We start from the raw sequence: 17,305 nt of genomic DNA on the forward strand, positions 1-17,305 counted from the left end.
GAAAAAAAACAAAGCTTTTTAAACATTTCAATAGCAAATCTAATTAATTTCGCAGCTCTAGCCTAATTAAAAGAGTAAAATATTGTCTTTAGTTGCTCCGGGGATAAATGGCCGACAAGTGATGATATTCATCAACAATGGCTCAGAGCAAGTACAGGACATTTAGCTAGATATATATGATATTTGAAAGAGAGAACGGAGAAGTGAACAAACTCAAATATCGTTTGTCAGTCGTATTTACGCGAGATGTGGTTTGCTATAAATGGGCTTCATCACCCTCCGCCTTTTGACAACCTTTCCTTCCAGGCTTAAGACTCGTCGAATTGGAATACAGAGTGAAGGTGTGTATTGTACAATATTACGTCTTCTATAGTGTAGTTTTCCTATATTAACTTAGTTCAACAGTATATTAAACCTCTTTTCGTCACGTACCAGTAGTTTTAAAAATATTTAGTAGAATCCAAAGTCATAGGAATAATGTTTCAATGTTTCAACAAGTATTTTATTTGAGTAGGAACTTGTTCTACTCGAGAAACAAGTTCATTTTATTCACGTTGTATGTAAGAATTGTGTTATTAACTGTCATTATGAAACGGAAAGTATTCTGACTTCCTTCTCTCCAACTAGTGTCAGTCTAGTTAAGCTAAGCAAGATTTATTTCTTCATTTTTTGAGTAAATGATTGTGTTATAATGCAAATATATAGTTTTTTCCCATGTGTGCAACTTATCAAACATAAAAAAAGTGATTCATGAATAAACTCTCCGCTTAGAAACGCCCATTTTAAGATTTACTACGTCAAGTTGCGTTTGAGGGTTATTGTAAGAAAGTAAACCTTGGGAAAAAGGCCAAATAAATAATAATGAAAATCGTTCACAATATTTCCTATCAGCTGGTTAATGTAATACCATGATTATGAGGGTGATGGTGAGATTTTGTCTACTACCCTCAACATTTATAAAAATGAGGGTCAGAAATTGAAAATTGATTCGAAAAAAAGGATAGTTCCTCAAAGCAGACATGTCTCAGGTTTCCATTGGCCATAATTTTCTGATATCTCAACTTACTACCATAGCACACGCATACTTTTTTTAAAATACAATTTAATCTGTTATCCAGTTTCCGAAAATGGCTGCAGGCAAAGCTCAAATTGGAAAAATGGCTCCAGATTTCACCGCTACAGCTGTGATGCCAAATGGCCAGTTCAAGGACATCAAATTATCCGACTACAGAGGTAATGATCCCATCAATATTCATTCAATGCCATATTCAAAGGCACTTTAGCTTTGATGCTGCTTTTCACTACAGAATATATAAATAATAATCTCATCATTGCTACCACTTTCCATCTGAAGCTCTTGTTTTCCTGTGAATGCAGGGAAGTATATTGTCTTCTTCTTTTACCCACTGGACTTCACCTTCGTGTGCCCGACTGAGATCATCGCATTCAGCGATGCCGCCGACGACTTCAAGAAGATAGGATGTGAGGTCATCGGTGCCTCTGTTGACTCTCACTTCTCCCACTTGGCATGGTATTTGACCAATTCAACTACATAGTTGTGTGCTCTCTCAAATATCTAAAAATTCTGTCCGTGCTCTTACCAGGATAAACACTCCCCGTAAGCAAGGTGGTTTGGGCAGCATGAAGATTCCACTTGTGTCTGACATGCGACACACCATCTCCGAAGATTATGGCATTCTAAAAGCGGATGAAGGCATTGCCTACAGGTAATTCATTCAATTCATTGAAAGACATTCAATATAATGGAACTTTTAGGCTTCATTTGTTTATGCAGGTTAATTAACTCGGTTGTAAGAGTTGGTTTAATGTTTTTTTCTTCACACTTTTTGACATATTGGTAAAAAGCCCACTGTCCAATCAAATGTTCTATGTATTTTAGGGGCCTGTTCATTATCGATGATAAGGGCATACTAAGACAGATCACCATCAATGACCTTCCCGTGGGACGGTCTGTCGATGAGACCTTGCGGTTGGTTCAAGCTTTTCAGTTCACTGACAAGCATGGAGAAGGTACACAATTTATTAATTATTATTTTTTACCAGGTATCAAAAGGAAATTCCCAATGTACATATAAAGATATGTACACACTTTGGGTTTACAAGTTTTTACTCCCTCTCATCCAATTGTACTTGTTAATTCACCAACTTTTATAAGTCATAAACATCATTCAGTGAACAATTGTTTAGGGTGCAATTCAGAAGGATCAAAGTTCAAAATGATTGTTGCCTCACCTTGAGTAATTTCAGTAATTTTATATATCATTGCATTCTGTATCTGTGTGTAATACTGCCGTATCTTAAGGCTTTGCCATAACCCAGCTTTTGTTTTCAGTGTGCCCGGCTGGCTGGAAACCAGGAACAGACACTATCAAACCTGATGTCCAGAAGAGCAAAGAGTTCTTTTCCAAGCACTGATAAGACCAAGGCCAAACTCTGCTACATGCCTTAAGAGATTTCATATAGATAATGTTTTTAGAAGTCACTATTTTATAGTTTCTTTGTGGAAGCTTTTCTATGGGTTCTTGTATTTGATTGTCTTTGTTCACTGAAGACCACAATGTGTCTTTCATGTCATTCCTTATCTTAAAAACAATGTACTGTATAAATTCAGAAGATGTCTCACTTCATGGGTTCTCTTATTTTTATTAAAGAAGGCAATTCATCTTTGTATATTTTGTCTTCACTACTCTACCATCATAAAATTAATAAATAATATAACATTTATTTGAAAAATTACATCTCAAAATGGAAAAATCTTACATTTAAAAACAACCATAAAGAACTAGATAGAAAAACAATGCAATACTACATTTTTATGCAATCAAGGGTCGTGGAGGGTGCTGGAACCAGCCAACTATGGGTTAAAAATTAAATATATGTATACCCTGTTTTTTTTTTAAACTCCAGAGCAGGAAACCAACAAACGAGCTAATCTTAGCAGCTGTCTGCAAATTGCCTGACGCAAATTATATATCTAGCTTTATAGACGTTGCTTACTTAGTTCATTGTAACTATTTTTCAGCCAAAGGTGATACTTTTTGTTCCTCGTAAACTTTTGCTGTGTTGTTAATTTGTGCCATATTTACAGTTTATTGACGATTTGTGTCGTATAACACCATTAGTAGGTTCATGCTTGTTAGCATTAGCAGCAATTAGCTGATTGAGATTCTTGGAAAAAATACAAAAATGGCAACAGTAAAAGGCATCAAGAAGAGGAGAGAAATCACTACAGAGGTTTGGAAATAAGTCAACTTTTCGGTTTTGGATAACAATTGAAGTCAACTTTTCGATTTTGGATAACAATTGAAATTGTGTTGGGTTTTATGCGTTTTTAACAAATGTAACAGCGTCATCTAGTGGTAGCTTTTATGCTCCATGGACTATTGTGCCCTCATTGATTTATTTGTTTCCTTTTTGTGATTGTGTTTTAAACTTTAAAGTGGACTGGATTATTTCCAAATGACCCCAAGAACAAAGCAGGGTCCCTCGCTTTTGTCAAGAGAATGTTGGCTGTTGCTGTATCCACCATCACTTATCTCAGAGGCATTTTTCCTGAAAATGCCTACCGTTCCAAATATTTGGAAGGTGAGTGACCATTACATCTATTACAAATTACTGTTATTTCAAACATGTTGAAACTGTGTGATGTTTCCAACAGACCTGTGCATCAAGATATTGCGGGAAGACGACTGTGCAATTGGAGCAAACAAAGTTGTAAAATGGTGCTCATGATTAGTTACTCAAATAATCCCCTTGTAGTAATTAACTCTATTAAATTTTTGTTTTATTATAGTTTTGCAAGAGCAGTTTTAAAGATGCAGCATTTCGATGATATATAATCCTAAAGCCACTTTTTTGGCTTCTGTTGATGGTTAATTTGATTTTTGTTGTTGTTGCATAGGCTTTATGGCTGTTTTGATGCACTGGATAAACAATATGTAAGTATGAAAATCTAAAAACTCTTTAAAATAATCTAATGCTGTTTCTAATTTTGAATTGTTACCCTGTTTCCCAGCTCCAAATTATTTTTATCGGGGTAAGTAATTCAATGAAATGAAGGCAAACATTTGAGCCAACCCAAAATAGATAACATGACCAAATTTTGATGTGCAATCTAGGTATTCACCAATGAAAAGAATCCCAATGTAAGTCTTTTCATAATACAGCAATTTAGTATCACTTTTGTCAAACCATTAAAGCCAACCTAAAAGTAAAACAAATCTTTTTTTTGTTTTATTTTCCAGTGCATTATTGAGTCTTACAGTTTCAAATTCAAGTATACCACCACAGGTCCCGAGATGGATGTACTGAGGTTTGAAAAGACATTTTGTTGTTTTATCTGTAGTTATGGGTGGTGTAAGTAGCAGATGGAATTAACATCTATTGTAAAACCACAGGAACAATGATGTCGCGTTGAAGGTCACGTTAGGCGATACCAAGACAGCGACTATGTTGTTGATCAAGAAGCTCTTCCTGCTTATGCAGAACCTCGGCGTTCTTCCCGACAATAGCCACCTCACCATGAAGCTCTACTACTACGATGACAGTAAGCTCTCAAAAAAAACGACAGGCGGTCACAAGACAGTCCACATTGCAAACACGCTATGCTCTTCATCCCCAGTTACTCCAGCGGACTACGAGCCACCAGGCTTCAAGAAGGGAACATGCGACCGTCTATTTTTCAATGGCACGGCTGTTGACTTTACAGTGGGTGACATACAGACACCCTTCCATACTTTTCAAGTTAAAGTGTCGGCTGACAACAGTCGCCTCAGGAACCTTAAAGATGGAAACCAAGTGGAGCCTCAGCAGACAAGTACTTTGGAGAGAGAAATTGAAAAGGTTGAAGTACTTTCAAGTTCTACTTTGTACACATATGGATACAAATGTACAGCTGAAAGTAATTTGGAAAGACATTTCAGAACAGAGAGCAGCAGATTCAACTCCATATTGTTTCATTACAGGGCCATAACAAGATAGTATCTGCGGCTGATGACGATGATCTGCCATCTGAAAATGGTAAGTTGAACTGATGTCGAGAGCTCATAGCTAAAGTAGTTAATTCTAAACCTGATTTTAAACAGATTCAGCACAGTTCAAGAAACCCACAAAGCGCACAGTAAAAGTAGGTTTAGTATTTGAAGTAGTACTATGTTCTTGGGGTTTCGCTAACCTTTGTTTCTATTTTAGAGGAAGGCAGTAGACAAACAGGGCACAGGAAAGAAGAGGACTTTAAAGTGAAAAAAATGACTGCATTAACACAAGTAATAATACATGCACTGTTCTTTGTTTTATTTAAATACCGAACACTGTTGATTGTAATCAATCAGAAAGTCCTTGTTCCGTAATTAATTGGCACACTGTGTTTGTGCCTGTTTGCATTAATAAGTATGTTTCAATTACTTCTTATAAAAAGCATCAGAATTTAAAATGTATAAAAACTTTTGTCCACAATAACAGACGTCACTTGGCAAAAATTATACAGTGCAAAAGTATAGAAAAAGTGAAAAAGTATAGAAACATAAGTCTTGAAATTTGAAAAACTGACATCATTTCGATATACCATAGCTATTCTCATATTACAGTCATAAGGCATTCGTGACAATGTCCTTCATATATTGGAGTGCAAAATTTCCTTAAATATATCTAAGGCTCACTTCATCCCCCGGGCAATTGTTAGCAGCATGAAACTCCCCCGAGTGAATGCCTATACTTCACACATCAGCATTCCAGTACTCGTGTCTTCCTGTAGAACCGCAATTCCTAGAAAAGGCTGTCGACATCCCCCATCTCTACATACACAGTCTTCAACTGAGAGTAGTGCTCAATTGTCACCTGGCCGTTTTCCCGTCCAATCCCTGGTCAACACAGAAAACATTTCTAAGACACTTTTTTCCCCCCGAGGAAGAACTGGCTATATTTACAAAAATGTGGTTATTCAGGGCATCACATACCTGACATTTTGAAACCTCCGAATGGAACCTCGACAGGAGTGATATTGTAGTTGTTAATGAAACAGGAACCAGCCTTGAGGTGTTCAATCACTCGGTGGGCACGCTTGACATCCCTGAAAAGATTGAGGTAAAACGATAAGATAGGATTCGTCCAATACAATTTACGGTGACAATAAATCCATTTTCTTGGCACTCTTATTATTCATGAGAAGCCAGTATGCTTCTCCCAGCCCTAACCTGGTAAAAACTCCAGCAGCTAATCCCATTGTGGTATCATTGGCTCGCTGCAATACCTCATCTTCTGTTTCAAAGGACAACACAGACATAACGGGACCGAAGATTTCCTCCCTCACACAGGTCATGTCATCTCTGCAATCGGCTAGAGAGGAAAAAAATGAATGAGAATGTGGACTGAAATCCTATTGCTTTTTTAACCCAAATATGACTGGACCAAACATATGCTTACCCAGTACGCATGGTGTCATGTAGTATCCATGTCTGAGTTTAGGGTCTGAAGGAATGAAAGGCTCACCCCCGCACAATACAGTGGCCCCCTGTCACATTAAATATGAAGGAAATTGAAAAGAGGAATCCAAATGTTGTATAAGTTTGGTGGAAAAAAAACTTTCAGGTGAACTAGAATTTCTCAGCCTTACTTCCTTCTTTGCCTGATCCAAAAAGGCCAGGACCTTCTCCAAATGGGTCCGGTTGACCAGCCCTCCCATTCTGGTACTTTCCAACAATGGATCACCAATCTCAATAGCCTTTGTCTTTTTCACCACTTCATTCACAAATTCCTGAAGAATATCCTTTTGGACAAAAACTCTTGTCCCATTGCTGCAAACCTGTAAAACAAGAAAAAGTTGAAAAACTGGCACCTCTAAGGGACATTCAGACACAGCTTCTACCTGGCCTTGAGAAAGGAAGTTCGCCATGAGAGCACCCCGTACTGCATTCTTCAGATCACTGTCTTCAAAGATGATCAGGGGAGATTTCCCCCCTAGCTCTAATGTCACTGGCTTCACCCCTTTGGAGGCCATTTCCATAATCTGTGTGGTCACACACAAAAAAAGACTTTTGTTTGAAATTAAAGTGTCTCAGCCAGACACAGAAATACCCTTGTGCAATAATAACAGCACTTCAGAAGCTCACCAACATTGATCAAATTAATCTCTACTCCATATTTTGGTATTAAACTAGTTCCAATTCTTAGAATTTAATCATTTTAACTACCAAGTCTTTTCTGGAGTTAACCACAGCACACATGAACAAGGCCCACGCCCTCTGTATAATGTTTAACTTACCTTCTTTCCAGTTGGCACGCTCCCAGTGAAGGACACCTTTGCAACATCAGGGTGGTGGCAAAGTAAACTACCTGTCTCCTGTCCCCCTTGCACCACATTAAAGAGACCTTGCGGAAATCCTGCCTCCTCGTAGATTTCTGCCAGCATGACAGCTGTCACAGGCGTGACTGGTGATGGCTTGAATACCATGCTGTTGCCTTATTCACAAAACATGACAGAAAATTAGCATGTTAAAGAAAACACTGCAAAAAAAACGTATAATAGATAGTGTGGGACAAATGGTCTAACAAAGTCTAGATATTTTAATTGACTATTAAAAAGTCATTGAAAATGGTAGGTGTTCAAGCCATTTGAACTGGGAGAGTACTTGATACTAGATTGGCTTCGTCTCTATCTACAACCGTAGCTTCTTGCAGTGCCACCTATAGAAAAAATTTAGTGCGTGTTTCCATACGGGCGTACCACAAGCCAATGCTGGGGCTGATTTCCAAGCAGCAATCTGGAAAGGGTAATTCCAAGCACCAATGCCAACGCATACACCCAAAGGCTCCCTGCGAGTGTAGGCAAAAGATCCACCTGGCAACTGGACATGCTGGCCTGGACAGATCAAAATCAAGGTATCATTTGAACAGTTTTGATTGATTATATTTCTTAAAAAATGTATGAAGTAATGAGCATGAAATCAAAAGGATTTAATTTTATTGTTAGATATCATTTTTAGATTTTTTTGTAGCCAAAATATAGTCTGCTATTATTTTAATGTCAGCACTGTTGGATTTGATAGCATATTTAAATGAAAAGACATGAAAAGATATTCAATTGCAGCATTGTATTTCCTAGTCTTCTTTAAGTTTCTAGAGTGATGGAACTACTATGCTGTGGTGCACTAACCCGCAAGAGTGCTGGCCAGTCCTGCGTAGTACTCTATACATAATCGTGCAGAGTCCACATCCAGACGTGCCTCTGTGATGGACTTCCCATTGTTGACAACTTCCATTTCTGCAATCTCCTCTCTCCTTTTCTGTGGATGACAAACAAAAAAAACCCCAGCTGTCAAGGTAAAGTGATGATGTTTACATTTCTCGAATCTGTGAAAAGCTAAATAAATGAACACACCTCTATGATGTGAGCAGCTTCTCTCATCACTCTTGCTCTCTCCATTCCAGACATTTGACTCCAGGGGACAAAGGCTGACTTGGCTGCCGCCACCGCCTGGTCCACCTCTGCAGCACCACATGGCGCTAATTTGCACAAGACACGCCCTGGAAAATAAAGTATGTTCAATAACTCTTGAATCCAAAAATCAACTTTGTCTGTTGACAATGTCAGACATCCACGTCACGGTAAACCGCTAGGTCGAGACAAGGTAACCGGGCCTTTCTTGTTTGTTTAAGATCAACAAATAAGGAAGTCCAGTTGTCTACATATGACTTTTGTGGACAAACCTCAATATTTTAGTTTAATATCATATATCGAAATCAGCTAGTTGCAATAGCCAAGAACTTGATGAAAAAAATATATTGTGTATGTATTACTGTAGACTACATTTTGAAATTTCCTAACCTCAGTCAAAGTCCTGCCACCAAATTTCATCTGATTGAGGTCTGAACTTTGGTCCACTGCAGAGTTGCATATTGATCCCCCCACCCAAGCATGCCTTGTACATTTGCAGCTGGTGGGATCGATGTCCCGTTCGTTGAATGACCCGATTATGACTCAGCTTTTTTTTTGTAGGGCAGACTCGCATTTTTGTCTCGTATATTTTCACCTACTGATGGGTTAATGGTTGACGCAATGCCTGCAAGGTGCAGTCAGTCCTGTTGAATTGCCATGCTAAAAAAGGCCCAGATAATCACTCCTTTATCAGAGAGCTTGACTTTATATGATCTATTTGGACTGGAATTTTACATAATTCATTCATCCATTCATTCATTTCCCACACCGCTTATCCTCACAAGGGTCGCTGGAGGGTGCTGGGATACCCGGAATTGGTTGCCAGCCAAAAGAGATGAAATATTATTCACACTCATACCAGGGAACAATGTAAAGTGTTCAGCCTACCAGTCATGTTTTGGGATGTGGGAGGAAATCAGAATACCCGAAGAAAACCCGCACAAGCCCAGGGAGATTTTCAGATTAGATAAAAACTCCAAACTCTCCAAATGATATTTAATTTTTCCCAGATTGCTGGGCAAAACAACTACGTCACTGGGATCATTGTGCAAGTCTATCATATTTGGGGTTGAATTAATGAGCTCCAGACTTCCAGAGCTGCAACTGGCAAAAACTAGTACTATTTGCATAATGACAGATGAACTGTTAAATAAGCCACTTGACTATTACTATCTAATTGCCAAAACATATGATATGGATGAGTACTTGTCTTATTCAAGTGATGTAAAACAGCATATTAAGTGATAATTACATTTTTAGTACATTTATTTACCTGTTGAAGGCTCATAGACGTTCTCCACATTGTTTCTTTCTCGGCTCTCCCTTCTTTTGCCACCCCAGAAGTTCAGCGGGGCTGTAATTTCTAAAGAGCCCGAGGATATGCCTCGTACTGCGGGTGACAGCATAAACGCCCGCTGGAGCATAGTGACACACTGCAGCATACTTATTTTGGTGGTTCCGCTGCTTTCAATTGCACTGACAACTGCCAAACGCAACATAGCAAAGCGTACTTTGAACACGCATGCACAAAACTATAATTTCACGTTATATATCAAACTGACATTAACAGCACAAGAACTTACCATCGGATCTACGCTAACATGGGTGGTAAAACAGTTATTACTTTGGTCATGTAAAAGTTCCGTTTGGTGTTTTGCATATTCCATAGGGGCGGGACTTGCGTTTGATTGGATACAATTCTTTGACCTAGAAAATAAAAATAGAAAGCAACAACAACTATTTTATTTAAAAATTTAGCGCATGTGTATGCAACAAGGTAAATGATTTAAACATCTCAACAATGTGTTTTATTTTATTTTTACCTATTCTTAGCAATATATATTAAATGTCTTAAGTAGGAGCAGGTGGCGTAAGTAACTAATGGCCATCTTGGGTCGCAGGATTTCTATAGTGGTCACAACAATAGCACACGTAAGGGTTTTAGCCAAAATGCCCTCTGACTCTTATATAGGAGCGGTTTGATTTATTAAAAAAAGGCATTAATGTGAATATGCAGCGACGCAAAACGGCCGGTAGGTAACGATGCCAGTACCTTTTGTCTCACAGCGATTAACACGCATCTACCTATATATATGATATCTATATTCTTGAATCGGGACACGCGTCATAAAATTGGTTATAAAAAAAATGTAGCCAGAAATTAGATTATAAAAATATCAGGCTCATTAAAACACATCAAGTGCCAATTTTGTGATAGATTAACAACAGTAAAGGCAAAATTACCATATTAAAATGTTGAAAAAAAATAATCAAGAGTGTATAAAGCAACGTGTTTCGCTATGGGAGGAGCTCAGTGTTAGTGATCTTTCAGCACAGCCGCCTCGGCAGCACATTGCAACAATGGCCGGCGACTCTGAAACACGCCTCCGGGACCGGGGTGACAATAGCGACGTAATACGACAACCTTTTCTCATCGGTGTCTCTGGGGGCACAGCCAGCGGAAAGGTTGGCAACGTAGCGAGCGAATTGGGCGACTTTGAAGCATTGTCACTCGTGTCTTTTGTTTTTGTTAAATGACGATTCCCAGTGCCTGCTGCTTGACCGCGTGGCTTCGGTGCTTGATTGACAGCTGCATCATCTGGTTAACTCTTTCGCTGCCAGCATCGACTCGGTTCACCCCGAAATAATGTATTTTACTTATCCATAGTGACATTTAATTCACTCTTGACTCCAACTCGCCGCTGGTAAAAAGTGCCACAAGCTAATTTTAATTGACTTGCTTTCATGCCAAATTCCATCACTGCTAGGAATAGTTGGCTATTGAAGACAATAGCCGGTGTTAGCTTCCTTCTTAAATGCCAATGCTTTGTTTGTAAACAGCCCCAAGCATTTCATTCCTTCAAAAATATGCATAATTTGCTTCAAATTGGATGGCGATACCTACTCCTAATAATAAAATTCGTTTTAAAATTGTCATTTACACTGTCGATACAAACAAGACTTTGAGATGTTCTTTTTACGAGTAAAAAACTACCTATTTTCCGTTTTTTCCACATCAAAGGGTAATCTAAGCAAACGACCTATTTTCCGTTTTTGTTCACATCAAAGGGTAATCCAAGCAAATTACTTCAGCCACTTTTAACGCCCCATTCGCAAGCATCATTTTTACAACTTAATTTGAGGAAAGGCTCGGCCTTAAATCCTTGTCTGCCATTGTTGGCTGCGACTATTTTCTGCAAGCCTCTCCCAGTCCAAATGAATTGGACGTCTATCGCCGTCAATGGCAGACAATGTGTTCATTGTTAGACCTTATATCCTTACAAATTCTGCAAAGTTACTGCTCTTTATATTAGTAATTGATGAAAAACAACTGATTTATGGAACCTTTTTTTGTTTTAATCCACTGCTCATTAATTTTGTTATGCAAATATATCTGAAAGAATTCTAATTAAACTTTTTCTTTTAAATATGAGAAATGGCTTCAGCCATACCTCCTGGTATCTGAATTGTTAACCTAGATGTTTTATATCTGTTTGCCTGGGTATAGTAGAAAAAAAGTGTAATGATTTAGACTCACATTTGACTATATATACAGTACAGTATATGTTCCCATTATGGTCGGTTGTTTATCAGCTCTGTCAAATCACTGGTAAAACCAGTACGATTGCATATCTGAACGTCAGGACATTTTTTTTATTTCAATTTCAAGCCTACCTTTTAGGAAAACTTTAAAATTGCGGTTTAAAAGGGGTCAGATGTAATAAATGATAAACAAAATCAAAGTACTTTCTTCACCATTGTGCAATATGCACGACTATTTGGGTTAAATCTAGCCCACTTTCCAACTAGTGGTGACAGAGTACCATTTCCCGAGAGAAATGAAATCATTCTGTTAAAGACAAGTCTTCGGCTGCCGCCCATAGCTTTTCCCCCTACGTGGATTGGGTGATGTAATGTTAACATGTGTGAAAGTAATGGAAATGTAATGACTCTAAGGCAGTACGTTTTAATTTTCCATCCGAGATTGACATGATTTACTTGGCAAATACACCAGAGTTTAATGGCACCTAGTTAGTTAACGCATCCTTGGAGTAGTTTATTGAAGTTAAAAAAAAAACACGTGTTGTAGTAGTAGTTTGCAGTAGCGGGTAGTAATTTGATGAACACACCAGCAGTGCAGCCCCAGGCAGTCGGAGAGTGTCATGTCAGCATTCACCAAGAGGTCAGGTCAATGCGGACACTAAAGTCCTCCTGTAGGGCAGTTTTAACTATTGCAGGAGAGGACTGAATTTAAACCCAATTGATTGAAATTATTTTTTGCAGACACGAACTGTCCAGGCTACAATAACCTCTCTTCTTCTTCCCAATTCCCATCTTTCCAGTCGTCCGTCTGTGGGAAGATCATGGAGCTGCTAGGCCAAAATAAGATTGACCATCACCAGCGGCAGGTGGCCATCCTCAGCCAGGACAGCTTTTATAAGGTGCTAACCCCTGACCAGAAATCCAAAGCACTAAAGGGCCAGTACAACTTTGATCATCCAGGTATGCAAACCTTTCTTTTGGTTGTTTGCTGATAAAATTCTGAGCTGCCGTCATTAAAAAATGATATGAACGATAAATGCATAGGAGGAGGCCTGTCACGATTTACTAACTACTAATATGTCATTAAATCAACTTCAGATAATTGAGTAATTATTTCAGAGTTTTAATTTTTAGGAAAGTCCATAGATTTGTCATGCAAGGTATGTCAAAGCACAAACCCCTTCTTTTAAGCGGCCATCGTTCTGTATGAAATCATGGCAGTCAGCAGGCTTTTTTATCGGAGGCAGCTGCTCAGAGACGGAGTCAAACAGCTGTGGGCTAAGGGTTACCAAACGTGTGGTGGCAGCCCCCCACTTGCCCCGGAGTCCAGGTTGAGAAATCTGACCGTGTGCTTTCCTTCTTTCTAGATGCCTTTGACAATGAGCTAATCATGCAAACGCTCAGGGAAATCCTGCAAGGGAACACAGTCCAGATACCAGTTTATGATTTTGTCACTCATTCCAGGTGAGCACACCAGTTATTGTTTCAAATGGACAATGGGCGACGGTGCTTTCCGGGCACTCAAGCCAGTTGACTTAGTAACAATGTGAAGAAACCTTTGTGCGTGTTTCAGGAAGGACGAGTTTATCACAGTCTACCCAGCTGATGTCGTCCTCTTTGAGGGTATACTGATGTTTTACTCGCAGGAGATCCGTGACCTCTTCCAGATGAAGCTTTTTGTCGACACTGACCCAGACACAAGGCTCTCTCGAAGAGGTGCGTGGCACTAATATTAGTGTCTTTTTTTAAAAGAAAAATCTAAAATTAAAATTATTACAATTAAAAATGATGAATTCCTCCTGGGTATTTGACTAGTGCATTTTTATTTCAGTTTTGAGAGACATCGGTGAGCGCGGGCGCGAGCTGGAGCAAGTGCTGACGCAGTACATAACGTTTGTGAAACCGGCCTTCGAGGAGTTCTGTTTACCAGTATGTGATGTGGCCAACTAATCATGGCACTCTCAAGGCTGTAGTTGTTAACCCTTTGTTTCATTTTCCCTAGACAAAGAAGTATGCTGATGTGATAATACCCCGTGGTGCAGATAATCTTGGTAATGCACCCACCCATTATAATGTCAGGAATTTTATTATATATTCGACTGTTTGTCTTATCGTTGTTTCTGTGTTGCTTTCCGTCATCAGTGGCCATCAACCTAATCGTACAGCACATCCAAGACATTCTCAATGGCGGCCTAAACAAGCGTCACAATGGCTTTACCAACGGCCACAGCACCCCCAGGCAACGCCGAACGTCTGAGTCTAGCAGTCGGCCGCATTGACCTCGCAACATCGCTCTTCTGGGGAGTGATGGGCCAGTGCTGTACATAATGCCTGTTGGCACCACTGTATTTAAGATGAGTGAAAGGAAAAAAAAGGATTTGCTGAGAGAATCAAAAATGCCTTTTTTTTTAATTACGACTACTCATTGCTGTTAGTTACAATTCATTGTAATTGTTGATTTTTTTTTGGGGGGGGGGCCTCACGTTTATGCCAGGGGCATTTAAAAGAAGTTCTTTTGTTTCACAGTGACTTTGGGTTAAATTAGAACCTGCTTACATTTTCTTCCAAGTCTAACTTTGGTTTCAGTGTATTCCCCGTAGCTTCATGGAAGTTAATACTGATGATGAATTAAAGGGGAGATTTTTTTTTTTTTTTTTATAATCTGATGAAACTTGAACCTAAAGTAGTCTGGGAATCCCTTAAACTTGAGTCTGAGATTTGACTCGGACAAGGTTGAACAAACTCAGATTGCACTTTGTATTTCTATGACAATCTTGGTATTGTTTCCTCCTGGTTTCCAGTATCCCCCACCCCATCCTTTAAAACTGTGATGTGTAACATTACGGCATCTCTTTACTCTGCTGTTGACACTGTAAGGGTGAAACTGCAGATATGGCCAATTCTTCCAGTATGTAGTGGAATAACTTGCAATGGCATTGCTGTTTGATAATTGGACCACCTTTTTTGGCTTTGAGCATCTGCATTCATCAAAGAAAACATGTACAAGATGATGCAGGTTATAGAATTTAGGTTTGTTTAAAATAAATATAAGTTTACTCAGGTTACTAAAAGGCTAAACAATGCAAAGCAATATCTGCGTGGCCGTAAGTCACCAAGATCCATGCACCACCACAACGCCTCCATAAAGTTGCCTCAGGTTAACATGCACAGTGAGTTTTCACCACGCCAGGTTGCGATTCGAGTTCAATTTCAAAAGCCAATAAAATAGCTTTGAATCATTTTTCTATTCCTTTTTTTGCGTGTTTTCTATGTCTGACTGACTGAATTATGTACAATATGACTGCTGGGAATACTTGAAAGACTTGTACATCAGTGACGTGGACGCCATAATTATTGTTCAACAATCAATAAATTGACGTGAGCCAATATTGTGTCATCTTATTTTGTTATTTGTTTTGCGTATTTTCCAATAGAGGGCGCTGTTCTAAAGAGCGTGCTTTATTATGCCTATTCAGTCTTAGGCATGTTACCTTAGAAGAAAATGGCTTATATTTAAATACAAATTAAATAATGTTTCAGGGGTGTCGTAAGCATGGCAATATTAATGTTTTTGCATTAAAAGCAAAACATAATCCCCCATTTATTTGTGAAAGGTGTGATGTACGAAGGTTCATTGAACGCAGCAGAGCAAAGCAAGATGGTGGTATGTCAACCTGTCCTGTGTTTCCATGTAAACATTGAAATAAACCACTTTTGTGCACTTTGAAATTGTGATTTTTTTTGTCATTTCCCCCATAGAAATTCGGACTCCAGTTTAAAGCCACTCTAGAGAATGTCACAGATGTGAGACCAGTGGGTGAAGACTTTCGCTGGTTTCTAAAGGTAGGCGATCTGTGCTTGCTAGCATGCAAAGTACTGACTACTTGCTAGATTATTATTGTAATGTGTGGACTTTAAATTGTCTTATTTGTATACAATGTGAAGTTGTGATATAAATGCAAATGTAACAGATCTACTTGCAACACTTTTATGTGTTTCTACTTAATTCAGCTCAAGTGTGGAAATTGTGGAGAGATTCCAGATAAATGGCAGTATATTAATTTAGCGGTAAGATTGAGGCTTGATATTGGCATTGTGCATTTATGTTGCCCATTCAAGCAGCATTTCTTACTATGTTTACCATCTGCTTAGGAGAGCGTACCACTAAAAGGAGGAAGGGGAAGTGCCAGCATGGTGCAGAAGTGTAAACTTTGTTCCAGGGAAAATTCAATTGGTAAGAGACAAACATTTATTTCTCCAAAATTGGTAATACTATCTGGGTATACTCATAAATGATGCTGTCACACAGATATACTAGAAGACACCATCACACCATATAAAGTAAGAATATGGCCGAAGCTGCACCGATTTTGTAGCTAAGTTTTCAAGTGTGTCATCTGTGAACTTATGTCCTTCCACTGGTTTCTGTGTTTCATCCAAGGCTGAAGATAGTGAAAAGTTCAAGACGATGGTCCAGTTTGAATGTCGAGGTCTGGAGCCTGTTGATTTTCAGCCACAGGTAATACACACTTAATGTTTTTCACAAATAAAATTCAGCATTTCTAAAAAGGAACGCACCCATACATAATCTTTTCCAAACTACTGCAGGCTGGTTTTGCTGCACAGGGTGCAGAATCTGGAACGGTGTTTCCTGAAGTGAACCTACTAGAAAAAGTATGATTTTGTTTTTTTCATAAATTCATGTATACAAGAATGTTTTTTGTAATGACGTGGTATTGTGCAAGGCCTCTGATTTTGATTTGAATTATTTTCTATCAGTATTTGAATATATCGCTTGCTCGTACTAATGGGAAAAATGTTTTTTTTCTCTGCATTTTAGGATTGGACAGAATACGACGAGAAGGTCAAAGAATCGGTTGGAATTTATGAGGTCACACACCAATTCATCAAGTGCTGATTTTATACAATTTGGACTAGTGGACTCTAAAAGGAGATGGATTATTTCAGAAGATGTCAAAAAATGCAATATTTACACTAGAAATACATCATTGCTCAATTCACAGCTATATAAAATTGTCTCAATAAACATTGAGTTGATACATCTCTTGGGTTGATAAATTTTTTTTCAAACATTCCATCTTTGTTTATAGAACACCTTTATAACAGGGTCAAAGATTCTCACCCAATAACTAAAACTGAGTTCTTGTTTGGAAAGAGTACTCACTCTGATAATATTTGTAAGTAATTGCAAATAAAAACACATTGTAATACACCTTTGCCCATGAGTCAACGCACTTTCCTCTGGATACTGTTGATGTGGTTTATTATAATGTGTATTTATTTTGTGGA

The 17,305-nt window shown here is 38.6% G+C and overlaps 5 protein-coding genes across 8 annotated transcripts; 4 read left to right on the forward strand and 1 right to left on the reverse strand.

Moving 5' to 3' along the window:
• Positions 1-179: 179 nt before the first annotated feature.
• Positions 180-2,689, forward strand: prdx1 (peroxiredoxin 1). Its single transcript, XM_077723551.1, has 6 exons — positions 180-341; positions 1,119-1,233; positions 1,378-1,531; positions 1,605-1,727; positions 1,901-2,031; positions 2,354-2,689. Exons 2-6 carry the CDS (start codon positions 1,128-1,130, stop codon positions 2,434-2,436), a joined length of 597 nt encoding a protein of 198 aa, XP_077579677.1. The 5' UTR covers positions 180-341; positions 1,119-1,127; the 3' UTR covers positions 2,437-2,689.
• Positions 2,690-2,908: 219 nt separating this feature from the next.
• zte38 (zebrafish testis-expressed 38) lies at positions 2,909-6,125 on the forward strand. 3 transcript variants are annotated; one of them, XM_077723545.1, is made up of 12 exons: positions 2,909-3,255; positions 3,462-3,606; positions 3,680-3,743; positions 3,923-3,959; positions 4,037-4,057; positions 4,140-4,166; positions 4,266-4,333; positions 4,419-4,567; positions 4,643-4,863; positions 4,986-5,040; positions 5,106-5,146; positions 5,212-6,125. In XM_077723545.1, exons 1-12 carry the CDS (start codon positions 3,208-3,210, stop codon positions 5,260-5,262), a joined length of 927 nt encoding a protein of 308 aa, XP_077579671.1. In that variant the 5' UTR covers positions 2,909-3,207; the 3' UTR covers positions 5,263-6,125. The 3 variants fall into 3 exon arrangements, with proteins under 3 accessions (XP_077579671.1, XP_077579670.1, XP_077579669.1); XM_077723543.1 differs by lacking the exon at positions 4,140-4,166 and having other exon boundaries at positions 2,924-3,049; positions 3,144-3,255; positions 5,212-6,124; XM_077723544.1 differs by lacking the exons at positions 4,037-4,057; positions 4,140-4,166 and having other exon boundaries at positions 2,918-3,255; positions 5,212-6,123.
• On the reverse strand, positions 5,288-10,161 carry aldh9a1b (aldehyde dehydrogenase 9 family, member A1b). Its single transcript, XM_077723535.1, has 12 exons — positions 10,036-10,161; positions 9,726-9,935; positions 8,396-8,541; positions 8,171-8,300; positions 7,742-7,876; positions 7,280-7,476; positions 6,884-7,024; positions 6,632-6,820; positions 6,442-6,529; positions 6,213-6,354; positions 5,976-6,088; positions 5,288-5,879 (listed from the first exon to the last, which is right to left on the reverse strand). The coding sequence occupies exons 2-12, from the start codon at positions 9,892-9,894 to the stop codon at positions 5,785-5,787; spliced, it is 1,545 nt and encodes a 514-aa protein (XP_077579661.1). The 5' UTR covers positions 9,895-9,935; positions 10,036-10,161; the 3' UTR covers positions 5,288-5,784.
• A 592-nt stretch (positions 10,162-10,753) lies between these two features.
• Positions 10,754-15,382, forward strand: uck2b (uridine-cytidine kinase 2b). The gene is made up of 7 exons (XM_077724993.1): positions 10,754-10,918; positions 12,796-12,955; positions 13,363-13,459; positions 13,569-13,711; positions 13,827-13,924; positions 13,998-14,046; positions 14,138-15,382. Exons 1-7 carry the CDS (start codon positions 10,814-10,816, stop codon positions 14,272-14,274), a joined length of 789 nt encoding a protein of 262 aa, XP_077581119.1. The 5' UTR covers positions 10,754-10,813; the 3' UTR covers positions 14,275-15,382.
• An 81-nt stretch (positions 15,383-15,463) lies between these two features.
• On the forward strand, positions 15,464-17,057 carry czib (CXXC motif containing zinc binding protein). 2 transcript variants are annotated; one of them, XM_077724440.1, is made up of 8 exons: positions 15,464-15,686; positions 15,755-15,838; positions 16,007-16,063; positions 16,148-16,229; positions 16,305-16,336; positions 16,437-16,514; positions 16,604-16,669; positions 16,836-17,057. In XM_077724440.1, the coding sequence occupies exons 1-8, from the start codon at positions 15,615-15,617 to the stop codon at positions 16,911-16,913; spliced, it is 549 nt and encodes a 182-aa protein (XP_077580566.1). In that variant the 5' UTR covers positions 15,464-15,614; the 3' UTR covers positions 16,914-17,057. The 2 variants fall into 2 exon arrangements, with proteins under 2 accessions (XP_077580566.1, XP_077580567.1); XM_077724441.1 differs by having other exon boundaries at positions 15,466-15,659.
• Positions 17,058-17,305: the final 248 nt, after the last annotated feature.

This window comes from Stigmatopora nigra, chromosome 9 (genome assembly GCF_051989575.1).
Source record: "Stigmatopora nigra isolate UIUO_SnigA chromosome 9, RoL_Snig_1.1, whole genome shotgun sequence".
NCBI classification, from domain to species: Eukaryota; Metazoa; Chordata; class Actinopteri; order Syngnathiformes; family Syngnathidae; genus Stigmatopora; species Stigmatopora nigra.

Excerpts from the sequence above, each read along its gene's own strand:
- czib (XM_077724440.1), top strand. The coding sequence starts at position 15,615 with ATGTACGAAGGTTCATTGAACGCAGCAGAGCAAAGCAAGATGGTGGTA. Across the intron at positions 16,230-16,304 it reads TTCCAGGGAAAATTCAATTG|ATATACTAGAAGACACCATC; the intron begins GTAAGAGACAAA and ends GCTGTCACACAG. Across the intron at positions 16,337-16,436 it reads ACACCATCACACCATATAAA|GCTGAAGATAGTGAAAAGTT; the intron begins GTAAGAATATGG and ends GTTTCATCCAAG.
- aldh9a1b (XM_077723535.1), bottom strand. The coding sequence starts at position 9,894 with ATGCTGCAGTGTGTCACTATGCTCCAGCGGGCGTTTATGCTGTCACCC. Across the intron at positions 7,877-8,170 it reads ACTGGCCAGCACTCTTGCGG|GCCAGCATGTCCAGTTGCCA; the intron begins GTTAGTGCACCA and ends TGATCTGTCCAG. Across the intron at positions 6,355-6,441 it reads CATGACACCATGCGTACTGG|CCGATTGCAGAGATGACATG; the intron begins GTAAGCATATGT and ends TTTCCTCTCTAG.
- prdx1 (XM_077723551.1), top strand. The coding sequence starts at position 1,128 with ATGGCTGCAGGCAAAGCTCAAATTGGAAAAATGGCTCCAGATTTCACC. Across the intron at positions 1,234-1,377 it reads CAAATTATCCGACTACAGAG|GGAAGTATATTGTCTTCTTC; the intron begins GTAATGATCCCA and ends CTGTGAATGCAG. Across the intron at positions 2,032-2,353 it reads CACTGACAAGCATGGAGAAG|TGTGCCCGGCTGGCTGGAAA; the intron begins GTACACAATTTA and ends TTTTGTTTTCAG.
- uck2b (XM_077724993.1), top strand. The coding sequence starts at position 10,814 with ATGGCCGGCGACTCTGAAACACGCCTCCGGGACCGGGGTGACAATAGC. Across the intron at positions 10,919-12,795 it reads GGGGCACAGCCAGCGGAAAG|TCGTCCGTCTGTGGGAAGAT; the intron begins GTTGGCAACGTA and ends CCATCTTTCCAG. Across the intron at positions 13,712-13,826 it reads CACAAGGCTCTCTCGAAGAG|TTTTGAGAGACATCGGTGAG; the intron begins GTGCGTGGCACT and ends TTTTTATTTCAG.
- zte38 (XM_077723545.1), top strand. The coding sequence starts at position 3,208 with ATGGCAACAGTAAAAGGCATCAAGAAGAGGAGAGAAATCACTACAGAG. Across the intron at positions 3,607-3,679 it reads CCGTTCCAAATATTTGGAAG|ACCTGTGCATCAAGATATTG; the intron begins GTGAGTGACCAT and ends TGTTTCCAACAG. Across the intron at positions 4,058-4,139 it reads TCCAAATTATTTTTATCGGG|GTATTCACCAATGAAAAGAA; the intron begins GTAAGTAATTCA and ends TGTGCAATCTAG.